We start from the raw sequence: 22551 nt of genomic DNA, 5'->3' as shown, positions 1-22551 counted from the left end.
TAAGGATTCATTTTACCTTAGTTGGGATCAAGTACAATGTACTGGTTTATTATTACAGAGAAAAAGGGAATCATTTCTAAAAATGTGAATTATTTGATTAAAATGGAGTCTATGGGAGATGGTGTTCTGTAATTTGGAATTTTCTGGATAAGGGGTTTCCAGATAACTGATCCCATACCTGTACCGACAACTGAGAGATGGTACTGCAGCCAGCAAATGTATTGGCAAGAACAATGCCATTGTCTGTAGATTAGAGTTAGAAGAGTAGTCATTTTTCTTTTGCAACATTAAAGCACATTAGCACTACTTTGCGCATTGTGTCACATTAATAAATGAATCTCACTGCTACACATAAATGTGTTCTTTTACCCATAATGCAGCTTCCCCTCAGAATTCCAACATAATTGTATGTTCGTATGCATTTCCATAAATCGGGAACCAGTTGCAACACTTCCATGTTGCAATAGTATGTGATTCTGGTTTTGGTGCAGGTTCGCTATTGACAGAACCCAATATGGGAACCCCGAATTTACCACCATGTTAACAATGGCGGTAGCTACAGCATTCACAGACCAACACAAAATGCTGGATCAAGGGAAACTTGTAAAAGGGAAATATTTATTGATATATATATTCTGTAGGTTAAGTATTCATTGTGGAGGGAACTCCACTCCACTTGTGGCTGTGTTTCTAAGCGACCCTCACAATGTTACAACAGCGCTTGGTAGTTATACATGTATGGATACAGGAATCCTGCGCATTCGCCTGTGCTGCTTATAGCAATGACTAAGCTGGTGGCCCATTAGTGATCAGGTGCAAAGGATTTGTGTTTCCCTCATCTGATTATTCAGTTTTGTCACAATGTAGGAAATGTTTCCCTATCGAGCTGCAGATGTTACAACAACAAATGAGTTCATTTAACAGAAACTTTGCGGCTGATGTTCCTTTCAGTGGCCCACCTGTGTGCAGGCAAGGATATGTTAATCATGGCCTGTTCATTTTCTCTACGGTCGGAAGCTGTGAACCTCGCCGTTAATTATTGGTTGTTGACAGCTGCTAACAATGGAGATGGCTATCACACTTTAGCAAATGCATTAAGTGCTGAGAAATCGTTTTAGTTCAATTGGAAACTCTTCCATCCATATGTCATTCCGTGAGATGTAAAGCTTCTAATAAGTTCCAGGCCCGATGCTAGGTTTTCCGCCAAGAGATTTTTCTTACAGGTTGAAATATGTCGGCCCTAGGCCTTGTTTACAAGAGCAGCTGAGTAAATGAGATTTTCTGGGAAGATAATTTTGGGCACTTTGTGTTTTACTCGTCTACAAGCTACAAGCTTAAAGGGATATGATTAACAAAAGTAAAGTGTTGCGCCTTTTCTAGACTTTAATTTTATTCAATTGTAAAGCTGGCCATACACGGGCAGATTTCAGCTGCCAATTCAACCCCTTCTTGGCAGCTTATCTGGTCCCTCCCTGACATATATAGATATCTGACCAAAAATTGTCCAGGGGCCAAATGATCAGATCAGCCCAATGTAGCCCAGTACATAGGTGGCCATATCGACAAGCCATCTTTCCACTCGTTTGGTGTCCATGGTAAATGAAGGGATCTTCAAGTGTATGTAAAACAGCGTCTGCAATGGGCGTAATAATACACCATAAATCTCCAATCTGGTATATACCCTCCAACAGTTCCCATTAAACCAGTACACTTAGGGGCCTATTTACTGTGCTGTGTAAAATTCGCCAAAAAAATGGTGTAAAAAGCTGTGTAACGTAAATGGAGAAGTTCGCCCTCCGAATGTCAGATTTTATGCCTTTATTTTACATAAGTTCCAGCGGAAGAAAAAAGTGCATTAAAAAAAGATGACAATTTTACTCTGTTTTTTATGCAGAGAAACCTGGCGATGTGTTGCGAATTTTTGTTGCGCTTTTTTATACAACATAATAAGTCTGCCCCTTATAGTACAAAAATGTTTAGTGGAGGGTGTACAATACAAATGCAAATTAGAAGTAATCAATTGACATTCCTGCAAAGGGCTGCAGGAGGAGTAGAAAGGGTAGAGCAGGAAGTGCATTTGCCCTGGGCACCCAACATCAGAGGGCACCTTGTGGTGAGGAAAAAAGCACATATTATATAGGCAATGCACTGGCTGATTTTTGGCCAGATATTGGTCGGGTAGGCCCATTGGTGGGCCCCATACATGGGCAGATAGGCAGCTAAAATCTGCATGTGTATAATCACCTTAAGGGAAGGACTGAGACATAATGTGGAGACTCTCATAGCACAGCTTAGCTGTAAATGACCACTGACTGGCTCTGTCAAGTAACCCCACGTCATTAGGATCATAATGATCCAGTCCTCCATTTTTCTAAAAGCCTTATTAAGCCTAACAAGAAATTAGTTTTCACAAATTACTGGAGAGTGTCATTATAACCCTAATGACATGGGGCTACTTGACATCTCAGACTGTACTATTAGCCAGGTCGGCAGAAGCTTTTGCTTACATGAGATATCCACCCTAATTAGCTAAACAGAGATGTACTGGACCTGAATATCCAAGCAGGAAAAACTTAAATAACTTTGGCTCCCGTATGTCTAGAGCCAGCATTTATTCTGTATAAGGGAGACCAAAGAAAGTGGATAAATGTGTGTACCAGTGAACAAATACAGTATAAAGCACTGCATCTCTGCACAATTGTTACTGGTTTGGTCATTAGCTCTCCCTCTTTCTATCTTGTTATAGTGAAGAATTCCCCAGAGAAAAATAGTGCAGAATCTCTCATTATCTCATGCTATCAGGGAATCTCCAATAAATGCTATTGTTCTTCAGGCTGCACTGCAGAAAGCCAACACAACATGTCCTAAGGGATATTTCTGTATGAGATGCACTGCCCTACAAACCATCTGCAACTAGAAAGTATTGCCTTGCATTGATTGGTTATTGGGAAAAATATAATAAATAGGGTAATTTTTATATCCATTGCACTTGTACTCAAGAAAGAAGGATCTATGTTCTCATGAATTGTAGCAATAGGCATGTTGAATAAATATCTATTTATTGCAATGGCTTGACTCTCTCCTGGACTTTTTGTCCCGTGGGGCCCTTCAGTGAGGTCAGAAATGGACAGGTCAGAGAAGAAATTGAGCTATGGTTTAATACAGGACATATTTTGGATATCATATCATATATTGGTCATATATAATTATTGTCAATTTATATATATATTAACTATAGTCACTTTATACCCTATACATTAATTATATCATTTAATCCATAAACCTCTCACTTACCAGCCGTCAGTGTCTGGAAGCACATTTTGCTACTAAACTTTCCGTAGCCGGCGACTGTGCGAGCTCGGACCTGCACCACATAAACCACTCCCGGTCTCAGGCCTTCTATACTTGCTGTGTTGGTTTGGCTTCTGGCTAGAGAAGAGTTAAATTCGTGGTGATCCTGGCAATAACAAAGTGGATAACAATGAATAGCCTTGTCTGTAGCAGAATGATATCCATCATCTAAAAGTAGCATTTACTACACCGCTGCCTGCAATGCCTGTGTCCTATACACAAATGAAGGGGAAATAGGTACAAAGCAAAGGCAAAGTAAACACATGAGTTTATAAATATATTAAACCTTATCCTCAAATGCGTGATGTGATAACAGTATCTCTTTAACTTGCATTTAATCTATTGGTAATCTACATGCTAATAGTCAGTCAGTTATTATTTATCCACTTATTTATACTGTGATGCTTAGACAATGTTTATCAATAGGACGTCAGACAAATATTGACCCAGGAGATAGCTGAATGCTGATAATCTGATGCAAGACCCTCCATATTGACTGTTGTGTTGTAATAGTTTAAATTTACATTATGAGTGAAGGGAAATCAAGAAGGTCATAGGGGAAAAACTCATAGAAAAAAACGTGTTTCATTCAACGCTGTATTTTAAATTAGGAACATGAATAATGCATGGGATCAGAGAGAAGGTGGTTGAGATAATGGCATAATTAGTTGGGCCTGGTGTTTGCGACTTCATAATAAAATGAGTGGTAACAGAAGCAAATATATTTACGTTCAAATATTCTATTCTCATCCCTTTATTTGGCCTTTTGTCTTATATGAGCATTATTTTATATGTGATAAAGTATAGCTGTAAGACCCTTCATTCCTGAACATCACATAATCAGAACCACTCTCTCTCTCACTCTCTGCTACAGAAACAGAACTTGTCAGTACTTAGCACTAGAGTCTCTATGAATATGGCAGGGCTGATGGTTATTAGATATGTCAATGATACTGAAGGGGAGTGATTTTTTATTACCGTGCACAAATGATATTATTACCAATAGTCATTAATACAGCCAATAATATAGAAGATCATTGGAAAACTCGCTAATTAAGCTGCTGTTCATCTCTACTCAAGAAGCAATTTTCACAGAAGAAGTCAAAAGAAGCCGGCGCATAAACACATAAATATTCACTTAGAGTATCACTAATATGCACAGCATCAAGTTCCAGCCGGCATTAGCAAGATTTCATTTTTGGTTTATTAGCCGTAAAATATGCTCTTAGGCCTGCTTTCCTGATGAATGTGCAGGCAGCCATGATGCTTACTGTAGTTTATTTAGATTTCTAGAGAGAGAATTTATTAAGAAGCTAATTTTAAGGGCCACCATAACTTCACTTTAGTTTCTTTGCTATAACTGCAATATTACAAGATGAAGACAAAGTTCATTTTCTCTAACATACAGTATATGGAGTTGTTGCTGGCTCAGCCTCCATTATTCAATGGCTGTCTGGCCACAAACCTTCTTGTCTCCTTGAACAGCTTTTCTAAAGAGACTCCTAATCCAATTCGCTCATTTAACTCAATGCTACTTGCCTTACCTTCTCATAGTATCGAATCTCATAATCCAGGATGATCCCATTGGGTTGTTCTGGTTGAGGCCAGGATAATGTGATGCTCTTCATGGTGGCTTTGACTTGGTGCATTATGGGTACAGAAGAAGGAGCTGCAAGAGGCCAAATAAAGGAACTGTCAACATGTTATAGGATTTGCACACAGAACTCTTCAGTAACATTCACCCCAATATTATGCAGCATTGGATTTGATGAATGATATGCTGCCGACATACATGTGAACTCCTATGTATGGAGAGATGGGTAAATCTACCATAATAATAGCAGGGTCCATTCCAACCATTTGCCAGAGAACAGTGTTATCATGAATCAGTGTTTATGTACTGTGTATATACTGTACAACACCCTATGCAGAGCTGACTTTAAGGGGTGCAAATAGTGGTGGCTGTCCTGGATCTGACCAATAGCAGAGCTCTGCTGCAGTTGTGGGCATTAAGAGTGATGAGCAGGCACAACAGGGCATGATAGGAGACAGAAGGGCAAGATGGCAGCAGCTGAGTAAGATGGTGACATTAACACTTTAAATACACTTCTGCCCAACATACATGGCTGCATCATTTAGTTTTACTGAAGTACAACTCATAGGGCCCTAGAGCAAAATGTGGGGGTGCTGGGAGCTCAACTTACAATAGCTGAAGGGCCATTGGTTCGACCAATTATAATATAAACAATGGAGCCCCACAAAGTCTGTTTTGCCCTGAGCTTCTCCTACTATGGGACACAACTATTATAATTATCCTTTATTTATATTGCTCCAACAATTGTAAAGCTAGGAAATGTTCTCTCATTCACATCTGTCCTGCAGAAAAAGAATGCTCTGTGGGACAAATAAACTATGCCCTTGGATTTTTACTGTTAGTTTAATACAAATGACATGAAGATAAACAACACTGACAAATAAAGTATTCACCCTATAATTAGTGATGGATGAAGAATGAGAAATCCCCCCTTCTCTGCCAAAGATGCTTCAGCTGGGCTGCCATCTGGTTGGAAAGGCAGAAGGAAGGGGAATCCATATCACAGTATGGTGGGGTGTTTCCTCACCAACTCCATTATAGAAATAATAGAGAATGTGTCCACAAAGTAGACAAATGTGAACCCTTTTCAAAGGCATTGTTTTGTGTAAGCTGTCCCCACAGATTGGCTTTATATGCTTTGTGCCATCACTCTACCTTCTGCCATAATGTTGGGTTCATAGCCCTTTGTCATGTCACAGTTAATAGATGCCAGACCATGTCCCCACAAGCTCATCTGTGTTTGCTACACACACACACTCATCACATAACAGAGGTATCCATTTCCACCTTATTTACATTTTGTTTGATTGATTGTATCATTCCATCTCCAAAAATAAACACAAACACACTGATAATTCCGTTTCTCCTTCCATGGCCCTAACTGGCCTTGGCTTGACCTTATTATCTCAACATCTCCAACAAATGAACCAAAATTGGTTTGCTTGTCCTTTATGGATTCTGCTGCTTTTCTGCTCTTTAGGATCTTCATTCCATGATAAATTCCTCTCCTGAACGATGGTGTCATATGCAGTTTATATTTCAAACTTTACTTGTGCTTTTCCATTTCTGCTCCAGTGATGCACAGGATGCTCCTTCCTAATGGTTCTACTCTATCATGTGCTCATTGGTGACCTATTGTAAGCGACACAGCTAAAGCTGATGTACCTATTTCACATATTATAGATACCTGCCCTTTCAGATTCCCATTTGCCAACATTAGTTCACAGACCAGTGACTTTCCCTAATGATTTGGACCTCCTTTAATACCCAGCCTATACATTGTAATTATACATCACCAAACGGGGAACTTTCTTGTCAAAGGTCAACATGTACCCTTTTATCAGCCAGTGCAACAACCTTCATTTATCTCTCTATTAATAACCAAATCTTTTAACCATCATAAACTCTTTAATACCTGGTAACTATGATGATGTAAATATTGCCCAGTCATTCCAGTGGCTGGGGTATCAGCCCAGGCTTTATGCTCCCATCAATCCATAAATAACAAATGGTTAACTCTATTAGTTCCACGTTATTTTAAGCAGTGCATTAATAAAAACTGAAGGCCGACAGTGAGAATTTATTTTAGGACGCAGTGAAACACTGTTTAGTTCTAAAGACCTGGAACATTTCAAGACAATGAAAAATAAAGATTCTCTCTGGGAATTAGGTAGAGCTGGCAATGATATTGATGTAGAAAAGAAACAATCCAATCAGTATTTGGGCCTTGCTGTTTGCCAGGAACATAAACAGAAGATTTCCATTTTTCTATATCTTTTTTTTTTTTTATTTGATAAGAAAGCAGTTTATCTACTTCATTTTGGGTGAAACATTATGGGCTGTTAATCTGCACTTAAACAAGCTAACTGACTCTTCCCCACTAGCCAAAAGAATCCTCTTCTATCCTCCCGCATCCTATTCCACCCTGCTTTGCATAATGCTTCATTTTTTGAGGTCAGCTCTGTTTACCTCCCTGATGCCGAGCCTCTATCTCAAGTACACACAGAAGGCAGAAAGCTGACGGTTCTTCTGTTTACCCAGCGCTTCTCTAATCCGCCTTTTTTGTTTTCTATTCCCATCCTTTTGGAGGAGGATGTTAATTTCCTGAAATTAAGCACTTAACTTGATTGCTGTTTTGTTAATTGCAGGCTTCATAGCTCTGGCACTGTTGCATGATTAGCATGGATAATGTAGCAGGAATCCAGGAGGCGCTGTATGTTGGCATCAGTGATAGATTCCCGCTATGGTCTATATGCAATATTATGATATACTGCATGGCAATCACAGCAAGAACAACCATGGTTCATGTATATGTTTACACCTTATAAACCCCATGGCTATTATAAACATTGATATGAAAATATAGACTCTACTCTTTTCCCCATGCTAGCACCCCACTGGGTCATGCCTTTGAAACCGGCTTATGCATGGGATATCTTTTTCATGGGGCTGGGTGCTAGTACTGACTGAATATGGTTATCACACCTAATAGGGTAAAGTCCCACAGACATGACTTTGCCCTGTCTGGAACAGGTAATGTGCTACTCCTGTGGCCTACTAAGCTTCTGGCCCACTGTGTACACGTGTCTGCTTCCAAGTCCCATCTGCTGCTTAAACAAAATGTGGGAAAGTCTGGGTATAAAGAAAGGCTCTTCTAGATGGACTTTTGGTGGGTTTATATACATTTGTGTTTCACATGTGTTCTGGTGAATGCTTCTGATTTTTAAATAAACGGGGAAAGGGTCTAGGAAACGTCCTAACTAATTACCTATCTTCAAATTGAGTTAAAAAAACAGAAATGAGTTTTAAAAAAATCAATGTTTTAATTAAAGGGCCTTCATAAATCTGATTTGTTTTAAGTATGAGCAGGCTGAGTCGTTAAGCACGGTTAGAAGAAGAATAGGCAATACAAGGTGAATTAGATGACAGAGAAGCATAGGCGTTCAATAAATAAATGGGTTCGGAATGAACAATCAGTTTGTATGACTTCAAAGTAAATGCAGATCTATGGCTGTGCCAAGACGGCTGAAACAGGCATGATGGACGCCTGTACATTAATGGATATTGAAACTAGTTATGTATGTGACAAACCGAAATATGGGCAAAAGACACAGTTTAGGATAATGTGGATGAATGTTGGAATGAATGCATGAGTGAAGAGACGACGAATGATAGAGAAAGGAAGGAGTGTGGAATATAGGGAATGGAGGAGTTGACCATAATGATAGTTTGCAAAATCATCAGACTGAAAGGAAGGGACTGCATCCCAATGCGACAAGATGTTTCATATTAGATCTTACTATAAAGGGGGTAATGGAGTTACATGAACAAGGGCTGTCCTGGCCAACAGGAAGCTTTTGTCAATGAAAAGCTTCTGTTTATGTGGCTGATTGTAGCCTTTTTGCTTACACTTTGCCCACTGCATGGGGTATTGTACATGAGGCCTTGTGAGGCATAAGAAACAGTGTACTAAAACATTATCGGTGATGTTGCTCATAGCAGTCAACCAGATGCTTTGCTTTGGTTTTCTAAATGTTGAAAATTAATTGCTGATTGGTTGTCCTGGGCAACGTCCCCGGTAATGCTTCACTCCACTTTTTACACAGTATGAATAGAACCAATGAAGCCCAACTATATCCATCCACAACCACTAAAGACAGACCGAACCAAATACAGAAATAACATGCTGTGAAAAATACTACTATATTTCAGAGGGTCCTTTTTTAATTTTGATCTTTACTTTGCTCTAAAGAAAACTCACCTGCTTGGTTAGTAGTAATATTAACGGATACATGCTGGGGAGGAAAAGGGCTTTTGTTTGTCACTCCATTGATTGCCTGGATTTCAAAGGTGTAGGGAGTGTGAGCCCACAAATTGCTGATAAAGACTCGCGTATCAGTCAAACCCATCTGACGTGGAACAAACTCAACGTTGTCATCGCAGCGAGAACAGCCGCGCCGATCAGACTGGCACTTCTTGCAGATAATGTTGTAGGTGACATCATCTCTTCCTCCTGTTTCGCGCGGAGGGTGCCACTCTAAAGTGATGGCTGTCTCATTGACTATGGAGATCACATTGCGGGGACCAGAGGGAACACCTAAAGGCAAAAAGGAAAGAGCTGTGAAACCAGCAATTTGTCTTAAACGTGGGGGGAGACAAAAACTTAAAGATTTTATAGCAAGTTCCAGAAAAACAATCCAAAAAATAAACTATATAATGCCAAAATATGCACATATGGAATTGAAGCTACTTTTTTTTGTACAGTCCCTTAGAATATGGCTTTGCTACACAATGGCTTCTGGTTGTTTATTCCCATGTTTGATTATGAAATTATGTTTAAATTCCTTTTTAACTTCCTCTCCATCTCAGAACATGAGGCTAATACAGAGCAGGGAGAAGTGAAGAAAAGAAAGGGAATTTTAAAAGAGGGCTATGGTGTTACTAGAAGTTTCTGGGTGGTTTATTGCTTATCATAACCAGCCTATCCCCAAACCATGCACAAGATGATCTGAGATATTAAACCAGCACCTTCGTAAGCACCCCACCCCTTGCTAAGTACTCCTTTGGTTGCACTAGCAACAGTTGGTTCTGTTGTAATTATGCCTGTAATATTGAGGGCTTTCTTTATTATATATATATATATATATACTAAGAGGGAAAAGAATAATGGAAAGCGGTTATATTACAATCTAAGAGACAGGGCATTTCCTGTAAGTGATTAACAGTCATGAAAGGACAAGACTAGTTGCCAGCCTTGCCACTATTGAAAAAGAAACAATAATCCATTTTGTTGGATCCTGACACATCTTTCATTAAAGAGAAAGTGTGATCATAAAACCCCATTTCCTCTTAAGCCAAACTATGAACTTTCTTACTCCTTCCTGGCTTTTTTTCTTATGAAATATTTATCTTTCATGGCTTAACTGAATACTCAGTGTGTTTCTATATGAAAAATGGATCCTGGGAATAATCCTGGAAATAAGAATCTCCATATGCGCAGAATAACCTATAGGATGATGGTTATGTGATAAGGAGCTACGTTGGTGAGCTTTCGTCTATAGGACATTTTAAAAGGCTATGGTTTCCTTCCCACGATTGCTGATGTATCCCCACACTGTTCAACAGTGTTTCCTTCAAATTGCACGAGTACTCCACATAGTCACTGGCTATTATATGGGTATTATACTTGGAGTATATATATATATTTATAGGACAGCTATTTACTGGAACTAGAAGATGTGAAGGCTTCTTCTCATGGAAGTTGGAAATTCACAACAGCTGGAGGGTTTAATGTCCCTGGAATAGGGGCATTAGATTATCAGGCAGCTATATAGCCATGCTGTGCAGTCATAGAGTATATACATGAAAAAATCATAATATTTGAATGTAATGTGATTACGTTATATGGACAATACCTACTGAATGCTGCTAAAATGGGCATGTAAAGTGCTAATGTAAATGCACAATGTTGGAGATGAGGGGACTGCTTAGGGCGATTCCAACTACCATAATAAGTGGTGCATATCAACAATAATAACAACACAACAGAAAACAAAGAGAACCACATACACTCACAAGAATGTACATCTGTGCATGTTTCAAGGTGACCCTGACTACTAGAGATCAGCAAGGGTTAACAGACTTATGCCATTCGAGTACCATGTCACTTAATCACGTTATGACAGACACTTTGTAAGCGACTCTTGAATCTGTTTCCACAGTTACCAAGTACTACAGAGCCGCATCCCTGCCATTTGAGAGGCCGTGCACGTTATCTTTTTATATTTCTTTCTTTTCCCTTGAGAGAACTTGTTATCTGTATTTCTTCCACTGGCATCCTTCCTGCAACCAAGCCGTATGCTCTTCGCCCAGAAACCCCTCGTACTGCGAGATGAGACTGGTGGAAGTCACACAGCCACAGGCTAAACTGGACTTAACTAACTGATTGTCTATAAAGCTCAAGGATTTGAGGTCAGCCTTGCCTATTTTTTGCTTTAATATCTGAAAGATTAGACCAAAATCTCATCACTGAAGAAAAACATCATTTATGTGTTAAATGAAAATTCAATTTTTTTTTACAGTTTAAATGTAAAGTCTAAACATGGGTCAAGATTTAGACACAGGGATAAATGTCAGAGTAAAGGGAGCATGAGAACAAGAAGAGTGCAAAGTATATTGAAAAAAGGTGCTTCTACACTGTTGAACATCCAGGTTTTAACTAATAAACAAGGGCTTATAGGGAAGCAAACACAGTGCCTTTAATTACCCCCATAGTGCACTAAGAATGGAATCACCATAATTGCTGTACCCTTGCAGCAGTGTTTCCTAACCTTTATCCAAGTTGTCCACATATGTTGGACCCAATGATTGTTTTATGTACATGCACATTGTCTAACACGTGAAGTAATATGCACACACAATCTCACAAAGACCCAATGGCACTCACTACAATAAATTCTTGGAGATACTACATTAGCAAAGGTTATTTACGTTGCCTTGATAATAGCCAGCTTGATAAAAGGCCAAGGTAGGCCTGAAATGTTGCTGGCTGCAATGGCCTGAGCCATTTGTTCAATAAATGCTCCTTTTTTTAATAAAATTTGTGGAGTATTGTTATTTTGTTGGTGGCAAGGTCTACAAGGACGTGCACCCAGTAAATGAAGTAGAAGAAGCACTGACTTTTAGTAATTATCTGCTATTTTTCATAGACACCATAGTACTTATACCGCACCTAGTAAATGAAGTATAATGAGTGCTTATAGTAATTACCTGGTCATTTACTTAGGCACCATAGTACTCATACCGGTCGTCTGGCTGCAATCTGCACCTTGACCAGCAAAGAAAATCTGGCAGAGGACAATACCAGAGGGCACAAGGCATTTCCTGTCATTACTGAATGCCACAAAGAAGATGGCACGTACTGGGCTCCTTTTACATGCAATTTAGGGGATAGGTAGGGGGTGGGAAGAGGAACACCTAGGTACTTCCCATTGCCAGCCCCTCATGAATACAGTGCTGCACTGTATATCCATATATACAGTGCAGCACTGTATTCATGAGGGGCTGGCAAGGTGAGGTACTAGGCGTTCCTCTTGGATGCAGACCTGGACTGGGATTCAAAATAGGCCCTGGCATTTCAAGTACACAGAAGCCCAAATAGCCCCTACCAGCCCACTAAATAGTGACTGTTTATGGCATCTTACAGCAGCCCCACTGGAATTTGCCAGAATCCACAGATTGTAAGTACAGGCCTTGGGAGGGGGGGGTGCAGGTCTCTGGGCAATGCTTCACGCAGGGCATGGCACGGCACGGCACAGAAAACATGGCAGATTGCACCCTTGCTCTGCATGTAGTAAATGACCCCTAATGTGTAGCAACGTGCTCTGTCTAAAGTCTATCTGCTTGGGGATTTCTAATATAATGTTCTTAATTTACAGAAAAGCCTTTATTACCCTTCATACAGGGCTCTCTCAATATACAACTTACTTACCCACCTACTTACTAAACCTGGCATTATAAAGAAAGTGGAGTTTGACATTAATTTGAATGTCTACAGTTTTTGGCACATTTGTCAAGAGAATTACATTTTTATTTTTAAAGTTCCCACCTATCCTGTAGAATTCAGCATGGAATATACCCACACAAGTGTTCTGCAGAACTTGCCCTCGGGGGTTTCACTAGGAACACTGGGCTCCTGAGCAGCACATAAGATAGATGGAGGATGGGGGAGCTGAGACAGCTGAAATAGAAGTCTCAAAGGTTCACCAGTACAATATTTATTACCCAAAGTAAAAACTTCCACAAGCAAAGTGGTGGGAAGCCCGTAAGTCAGTTAGTCTGAGGAGATGGGTTTTGAGGAAGCTTCTCAAATCAAGATCAATAACTGCAAAGAACAAGGCCATAAATTGTGGTTACACTTTTATTGGGTGTTTGTGTGTGCGGCGTGCCTATAATCAGCACATCACGCTGGAACACTGTCAGGCCACTTTATTGAGAATAGTTAAATTTATGAAGGACTTACAGAGAGATCAGGCTAATTTGATTGATCGCATAACAGTAACCGCCCTGAGCAGCTTGTTATCAGGGAGAAGGAATGCGCGGGGGAAATACACACACACAAATATATATACAAATCTAAAAGCCCTCACCTAAAGTTTTGATGCCTGGTGGATTGCAGCCATTTCTCATACTTTCTGTACTTCTCCAACTAGGTTCTTGTAAAAAATAAAGCTTTTTTACTGCGTTTTCATTTCACGCAAAGTAAATTGCAAAGTCAGTGGAGGAGATATACCATGCCTGTTTATTATTTATCAAGCACTGAAAGGACATTATACAACCTCAGACAAGGCTAACACCATTATTGTTGATGTTTATGGGGAAAGAAGCTGCTAGTGGAGCCAACAGGGCAATTCCTTGTGATGAATGAGGACACTGACTGGAGTGCAATGCAGGCAAAGGAGGAATTTGGATGCTTATAAAATGGTTAGTATTTATTGTTCAAAGGAACTACATTCCCTTTCTGCCTGGCCCTCTGTAATGTTGCTATGAATTGATAGCTGCATCAGTAGTTACTCGGGTAGTTACTGGGGTTATATAACTTGTATAGTCACAGGTGTCTGTGAGATCACTTTGCTGTGTTAGGGTTTAATCCACTCCCTGTGGCTGTAGATTTTGGGCTTGGCACCCAAATCCAACATTGCCACTGGTGAGTTCACACATCTATGGGGGTTTTCCCTTTATATTCCTACCTGCCCTTGCTTTATGCCCATGACAGCTCTCAACCCATGTCGTACATGCTGCTTGCCCCAATCTTACTATTTTCAAGACCATGCTGACCTTCTGTTCCTGAACCTATTTTCACATGACCATGTATTTACCTACCAGTCTCCTCCTGATCTGGGAGGAGGTGCTATTGTGCTTAATTTAGGAAGCAACTGATCTTAATGCGTTAGGCAAGGTTCTAAAAGCCTTGCCTAACACAAGATTAGTTGCTTCTTAAATTAAGCAAGGAACTACTGCAGCTATTTTGTGAATTCCATACAGAGAATGTGTCTGTTTAGGTTTGTATATTTCATATTAGCAAGTGTATTTTTGAATATGTTCAGCACCAAGGACAGCAGGCATATTAGCTAATGTGCTGATTAGCTCCAATACAGTAACACATAGCAGCCAAAAAAAACAGTTGAAGTTCTCTCAAAGCTAGCTGCTGATCGGTTGCTATAGATTACTGTGCTGAAGCAATTTTGCCCAAATTGTGGCATTTATATTCATTTCACCTGGTGAAACAGCTTTAACAGCTCATTTTATTCTTCTACACTCTTTCTGCTGTTGCTAGATCAGGTTTTGTCAACTAGTCCCTGAAGGTTCGATGGTTACTCTTAATGATTTTAGAGTTAAAATAAAGCTACCTACATACCAGGCAATTGGACCATCCTAGCATTAAATAATTATTATGTTTTTGGTATTGAACAAACTGAGACTTTCCATGACTCCAGTCATAAGCACAAGCATTTAATAGCAAGCCCTGGGGAAAGGGCTCCTTTGATCTAAGTACCTAAGTAACTGGCCCTTAAGCACAATGAGTAGATCGGTTATGCATGTGTTATATATATATGGAGTCAACTATATGGCCACATAGTCAAATTATCCTTTGACAATGGAGGTTCATGGCTGTACCGGTATGGGATCCTGAAAGCAAAAAATCTGTTATTCAGAAAGCTCCAAATTATTTAAAAGCCATCACCCATTTTAATCAAATAATTACATTTTTAAAAATGATTTCTTTTTTTTGTAACAATACCTTGTACTTGATCCCAACTAAGATCTAATTAATCCTCATTGGATGCAAAACAGTCCTATTGGGTTTGATTAATATTTAAATTATTTTTAGTAGAGGTTAGATATGAAGTTGCAAATTACAGAAACATCCCTTATCAGGAAACCCCAGGTCCCGACCATTGTGGATAACAGGTCCCATACCTGTACCAGGGGTATACCCTTTCCTGATTTTCCATATCTGGATCCACTTTACATCTGGTAAAATGTGCTGATCAACTTGGGCAAAATACATGTAAATCCCAGTACAGCTGGCATCCCCCCTATAATGGTCGAGGCTTGTGTTGATGTTTGTGTAAAATCAGAGACATGGAAAAACCAGGAATATATCCACCCTAACTGCCTTAGAGCTCATCTTTACTGCCAGACATTAGGTGCTTCTGTGGCAGGTATAAGGCATTCTTTGCTTATGTTCTCATTAAAACTTCTGTGGCCTTTTCAGTGCCATCGGGGTTAAGCTGAAATGTGCTCCTCCACCTCCCCGAGTAATAATAATATTGTTAATATTACATGAAAGCAGTAGCGTAACCTTTCGGGATGGAAACTGAAGGGGTGGAGGTAGTGCGAGGCGAGACGGCAAATTTGTAAATCCTTCTCTCTGATAATTGCATGATGTTGTGGAACGAGGTCAGGGGGAGCATTCGTGAAGATAATAAATGTGTTTCATTGTAAAAGACTCGCTGCTTTCCCTACATGGGAACAGCAGTAAGCATGGCTACATTCTGAGCTGCCAGTTGCTAACTAATAACTGGCACCCTGCAATGTACTGGCCTAAACATTCCGCCCTGTCCTGCACTTAATGCATTATTCTACCTGGCACCGCTGGCCAGGATTCTGTAATGTGCTGCTCAATGCCATGAATCACAAGTGCTCTGATGCTCAGCTTTCATCAATGTACAATATCCTTTGCAGCTACAGAGGTTCTGCTTGGCCCAGCCAACCAAATACATAATGCAGTAACTCATTGGAATAAATCAGCTCCATCACACAGTGGGCTCCCAGTGTGTGGGCAGCACAGCCAGGGCACTTGGAATGAAGGGTTGGCGGTTGGCATATTATGCATATCTTGCAGAGCACTGCAGGGGACAGATAAGGTCATTCCCCTATTGTCTCTCAATGCAATGCCTCAAACCCCCCCCCCCCCCCATTGAAATCAGTGTTCTGTTATATATTGAAAATACTGTAATAAAAGGTGCACAGCTAGCTCCAGGTCTATTTACCCATAGCCAATCAGCTGCTGTAGTAAAACTAACATCTGATTGGTTTGATATGGGTTACTGTGCATCATTACAGAATGTCCAGGCACCAGGCATGCTGGGAAACACTGTAGTATAGCTTTGAAAAGCAGCCAGCTGCAAGCCATTGCTTCTCATTGTAATAACCAGAGATGAAGGGGGGTCCTAGTATAAGCAACTGCCCTGGGTCACACTCCTTGCAACAAAGATGAGCTACATTAAACATATGGGATCATAAAGTTTCACATTAGCGCTAACCTGAGGAATTCAGCTGTTTTTGAACTATAATTCCGAGTATCTACTAACAGCCTGATATTGCCTGGAGATGATGACGGTGATGAGTGCCTAAATATTCGCTAATGAGCCACATTCTACTTGAGTGACCCATTAACTAAAATGCTTCTTTTCTGATCTGAGCACTGCTGCATCTATTGATACAGGGAAGCCCTGGGGCTACCACCACCATCTACCGGGGCAGTACCTCCAGGGTTCCACTCATGCCCAGTGTCAAGTACATCTCCCCCTTGCAAATGCAATGACACTTGCCCCATGAAATGTTCTTTAATGGGCTGTCAGGGAAGTGCCTATGCAGCAAGTTGCCAGTGTTCAATAGCTCCCAAGCCATGTTCATCCCAATACACTGCTATTATATGCAAGTCTGTTAGCACTAGGGACTTTGAAGATGAATATAACATAATGTAGTAGTGGGATGTGCATTGACTATGTCAGATAGAGATATTCAGGAACCTGCAGTCTCAGTGTTTTGAAAGCATTCACTCTCCAAGAATGGATTTGGTTGTGCAACATCAATTCCCTGCAGATCACCTTTTGCCTGGGCAGCACTCTAGCATTAGGCGTTCAGCAACACAATAACACCCAATATTCTGCAATACATTTGCGCTAAACTCACCAATAAGGCAATAAAATGGCACTCGATATTCTGTAACAGATCAGCGCTCAGAATGCTGCAATGTTGTTCAATATTCCGAACACAGAAACTCCATCCTTTGCCTCCCATTGGCTCTTAATTTCTTGAATTATGTGGCCATCCAGCGCTCTTCAGAACACTGGCTCTCAATTCTATTTGATGCCTAAGCTCTCGAGGCATTGACATTGCAATGAACTGACATTGACTTGCTCTGCACTTCATTGGCAGTCAATAATCTGCATTGCACTCCCACCAGGTACTTTGCAATTCATTGCTGTTCAGTGGTCCGGAGACTGCTCTGGAAGCAAAGGTTGGACTTTTAAATACTTTATTTGTGCTGACCTCTTAACCCAGCAGGGCTCAGGAGTGCTTACATGCCAAAGACAAGCTGATCCTCCAACAACCTCGCATTTTTACACTACCTAGAATAAAAAGGAATCACAGCAAAGTCTAAAACTACTTAGCGTATTTAAGGGCTTTGGGTCAAACCGTTTAGGCAAACAGAATTGCCTCCCTGTTTCAATGAAGTAGTCTCTCATTCAAACCACTCCCCGGTTGATAAGGTAATTTGAACCCTAGCAACCAGATAACTGCTGAAATTCCAAACTGGAGAGTTTCTGAATCAAAAGTGAAATAACTAAAAAAAATCACAAATAATACAAAATTAAGACTAATTTAAAAATGGCCTTAGAATATTTCTCTCTACATCATACTAAAAGTTAACTCAAAGGTGAACATCCCCTTTAATAGAACCAACCCACTAAGGTATATTAAATAAATGGCCCACGACATGAAACAATGGGGCAGCATCAAAATCATGTCCAAACTTTGAAGAACAAAAATAATCTAATTTCCTGTACAGGACAGGTCCATTGTAGTGCCAAATGCTACTGGGGCCACACCCAACCCACAGCATGCACAATAATACACATACAGTTATATATTATATGCCATGAGTGACACAAATTCAATATACTCAGAGTAATTACATTAGTGTAGAAATATGGATATATAAGAGTATGAAAACAGATCTGGCAGAAGAATGAAGCAGAGGTTTCTGTTATTCCATGAAAAGCTTCCACGGGATTGCAGAACGCCCATGATGTAGATCGATGCGCTTAGAACGCCAGCCCTGGTGCTTTTGTGGCAGTAAATGCTTTTGTTATTCATACAACGTGAAAGGTGAAAACTTCACTATCATTCCTTGACATTCTGGTGATGGTTATTTTATAGAATAAAAACTCAACATTATATTTTTGCTGGCAAAGTTTAAATATCATCACACTGGAGAGGAACCTGCCCATTATGACCTGCCCATCATAACAAAGATAGGACACACAGCAGGATAACTTACCTGTCAATGCCAACAAAAGAAGAGCAACATTTCCAAACCCACTATAGAAATCAGCTATGGAAATCATATAGATGGGCTACTTGTACTCCAAGGCTTCCCTGCATATGGCAAGCAGGAGGTGTAGGTTTAGCTATGGAAGCACACGCTTTCTCTTTATGTGTATACATGTATGGGATCTGTTATTCAGAAACCCATTATCCAGAAAGCTTCAAATTACAGGATGGCATTCTCCCATAAAGTCATACAATAATCAAGTAATTCTCATTTTTATAAATGATTTACTTTTTCTCTGTAATAATAAAACAGCATGTTGTATTTGGTCCCAACAAAGATATAATTAATTTGTTATTGGAGGCAAAACAATCCTATTGGGTTACGAAAAGACCCCTTATCCGGGAAATCCCAGGTCCCGAGCATTCTGGCTGAATCCTGAATCCTTTGTGAAAGATCTGGCTGAATAGAACAGAGCATAAAGAGTGTGGTGAAAAATGTTTCACTTCCATGTTTCTATTCTTCATTTGATTTTAAGGATTCAGATTCGGTACGGCCAGAGGCATGGAGTCGGCCAAATCCTGCTGAAAAAGGCTGAATCTTGCCCAGATCAAGAACCAAATTCTGTATTCGGTGCATCCCTACTTTTTATTTCTTAAGCATTGGAGTGCAGGCACTTAATGAATTTATATGTATATGTATATATTGTTAGTACTGGGAGATGACTTACTGTACATTACATCTCTGATAACGTCTGCCCATCTGCAAAGAGAAATGGGTAGAAACCTCCTTATTCCACCCCCCCTTTGTATGGATTAAAATACTTGGCAAATCTATATTTTCCTAATCCATTTAAAAGCGAATCTAACTACAGCCCATTTGCTTTCCTTCAGGAGCAATTCAGTAATCAAAGTTTTGCATGGCATTAAAGGAGTTGTATAACCTTATTTCATAAGAAATTATATGTTGTAGAGCTCTTGTGGCTGATTAAAATGAAGGCTCTGCTATGGCTGCTAGCTGCTTCCTTCAAAAGTTGTTCCATTTCGAGCCTGAGTGTCTTATTTGCTGCACAAATCAGATCTTGGCACAAGTAGATTGCAGCCCTGCGGAAAAATACTCCCATTACACAATCTTGTGACAAGTGGTACCAGAAAATGGAGTCCCCAAACATCTAAATCATCCACAATGCTTTAGTAGAAGGTGGCCATGCACTCATTTCCTTGTCACCAAGGCAAATCATTATATGTCTTAGTGGAGCCCTGCAAGCCTATTCTTTGCAAGAATACATACTGCTTTATTATGGCATATCAGCTATAGGATCAGTCCAAATATTTCCTTTTCAACCGGTCTCCATATGATCTATAACCTACAGAGTCTGCTGTTCAGCTCTGACATTGAATCCACTACACGTTTATGCTATTCTACAGGCCCTTTAATCTATTCCCAATTGAATGGAACACATTTCACTCTTTTCCATCACTCAGGTGTTTGCACATGATCTTCACTTAAAGGGCTACCTTTAAATTAACAGTATAATGTAGATCAGTGCTGTCCAACTTCTGTGGTACAGAGGAATTTTTCTGGCCTACATGGTGGAGGGCCGATAATGGAAGCCAGTTTTGACCACTCCCCTTTTATAAGCTGCATCCACTTCAAACCACACCCATGTTATCACAATAGCTTTTAAGACCATACCCACATTAATGGTGATAGGGCAGCAAAAACCCAAATGGTTGGTGCTCACTGCAGGGATATCCCCATTACTAATATGTGAAAGAAGTCATATTAATCCACACCCTTACACCCATATGCCTCCTCCTCCCCTGTGGATAGCACAGCAACCCCCAGCACATAATTACACACTTTGGGCCCCATAGCAACTATTTCCAAATGCTAACAAACTCCCAGAACAAACCTCCACCAGGATCACCTCCCACAGGCAGCATAGGGCAGGCAGAGTATGGCACACACTGGTAGGGTAGGGCAGGCAGAGTATGACACACACAGGCAGCATAGGGCAGGCAGAGTATGGCACACACAGGCAGAGTATGGCACACACAGGCAGGGTAGGGCAGGCAGAGTATGGCACACAGGCAACATAGGGAAGGCAGAGTATGGCACACACAGGCAGCATAGAACAGGCAGAGTATGGCACTTCAATTTCAGTTTTATTTGTGAAATAAGTTATTTTACCAGTGGTTTGGGGGACCACTGGGGAACTTTTAGCTACACATCTGGGTGTTGTTAGATATACAAGAAGGGGTTATTATATTATTATGATAATATAGTCCTTTTAAATAAACTCTGGTGCAGAGTGGAGCATCACACTTACTGGTACATGGGGCCTCCGGTGTATCGAAGTCAGCTCGGTAGTATCCATTGCGGCAGATGCAGATGGGAGAAGCCTCAGAAGTGGAGCGGCTGTTAGCGGGACATGGAGCGCACACCCCCATGCCTTGATTTGCTTTAAACATGGCAGCTGGGCAGGCTGGAGAGAAAGAGAAAAAGCAGACTTAGTTATACAGCACAGAGCAAAGGACTGTGAGCTCCACAAGTGTCAGCAAAGCAAATCACCAGAGATTTCATCAAAGTCCAACACACCGAAGCCCTGCAGCTTTATTATTTGTAGGAAGAATTGCTACATCTTCCTTTGTAGGCACTGTACTTGCCAGACTCCTTGACTTGGCTCATGCAGCGAGAGGGCAAGAGGGCTGCCTAAGTAAGATTAGGACTACAGTACACCCAACACAATTTTCTTTTGCTTGTAGGTCAAAAACCTTTCAATCCAGATAAAGAAGGGACCTTAAATGAAGCCCTCGGCAGAAATGGCAGCTACAGGGGGGATTAATATTAGTCGATGACATTTGCCCAAATCCACATGGAAGCTTGCGAACAAGGATAAGACAGTGAGCCGGGGCCCCTGGCACTGAGAGCATCAGAATGAAAAGCAGGTGCTGCCGACAAGCTGTGCAAATCGTATATTTACTTTGTGTTGCTATTGATTTCCACTTCACTGCTTCAGTCAACACAAGAGGCACCACTAGACCATGTCTTGTGACTTTACAGTTTTATAACCATCACGCGTAATGGCAAAGGAAGGGAAAAAGCCAATGACTGCTCAGGGCTCTTTGTCTTTTGTCAACGGCACCCCAGTTTATCCTATGCACTAGCCTCAAGCATATCCTCTGTTTAATTCTACCTAGGACAGAAAAGTGCATTTGCTAGTCTTTTTTTCTACTTTGATCCTGCAATTTCAGTGAAGACATAGGAGTCAATACGCCATTGAGGATGCCACGGAACAGCAGTACCGCACTAGAAATGTAACAGTTGCTGGACAATATCTCACAGATGTAATGATAGTTAGTTCCCATGTTTGGGCTTTAGTAATATATATGTCAGTGCATTACACTGTATTTGAGGAGCTGGTTAAATGGCGACTTTTAAAAGCAATTGAATTATGGCAAGCCAATAGAACAACCAACTTTTGCATATATACCACAAAATCTGTTCCTTAAACGACAATGCATGCACATAATTCTGCTTCATTTGGTAGGTAGTTAGTGCCACAGTGGTACCTTTACCTTGTGCTACACCCTACTACTCATATCAAGTTTTAATACACAAAAGCTATGAATATCCTATAAAGTATATCCTTATAAACAGTGCTTACTGAGGTCATCGGTTATAATCGGTACTTAGTGATGTAATTTCTGTCACATGACTCACTGAAACTTGTGTATTTTTATAAATATTGTACCCCCTG

The 22551-nt window shown here is 40.4% G+C and overlaps 1 protein-coding gene across 1 annotated transcript in view; it reads right to left on the bottom strand.

The window, feature by feature from the left end:
• ephb1 (EPH receptor B1) overlaps nucleotides 1-22551 on the bottom strand; it is a 134916-nt gene that overhangs the window by 17628 nt on the left and 94737 nt on the right. The window contains exons 4-7 of the mRNA XM_002935075.4: nucleotides 21121-21276; nucleotides 9207-9542; nucleotides 4896-5020; nucleotides 3295-3457 (exon numbers count right to left, since the gene is read on the bottom strand). Coding sequence (XP_002935121.2) covers nucleotides 3295-3457; nucleotides 4896-5020; nucleotides 9207-9542; nucleotides 21121-21276 — 780 coding nt within the window. The remainder of the gene's footprint in view (nucleotides 1-3294; nucleotides 3458-4895; nucleotides 5021-9206; nucleotides 9543-21120; nucleotides 21277-22551) is intronic.

This window comes from Xenopus tropicalis, chromosome 5 (assembly GCF_000004195.4).
Source record: "Xenopus tropicalis strain Nigerian chromosome 5, UCB_Xtro_10.0, whole genome shotgun sequence".
In the NCBI taxonomy this organism is placed as follows: Eukaryota; Metazoa; Chordata; class Amphibia; order Anura; family Pipidae; genus Xenopus; species Xenopus tropicalis.
The sequence above is the reverse complement of the archived record's forward strand: the minus strand, read 5'-3'. Positions and strand labels throughout refer to the sequence as shown.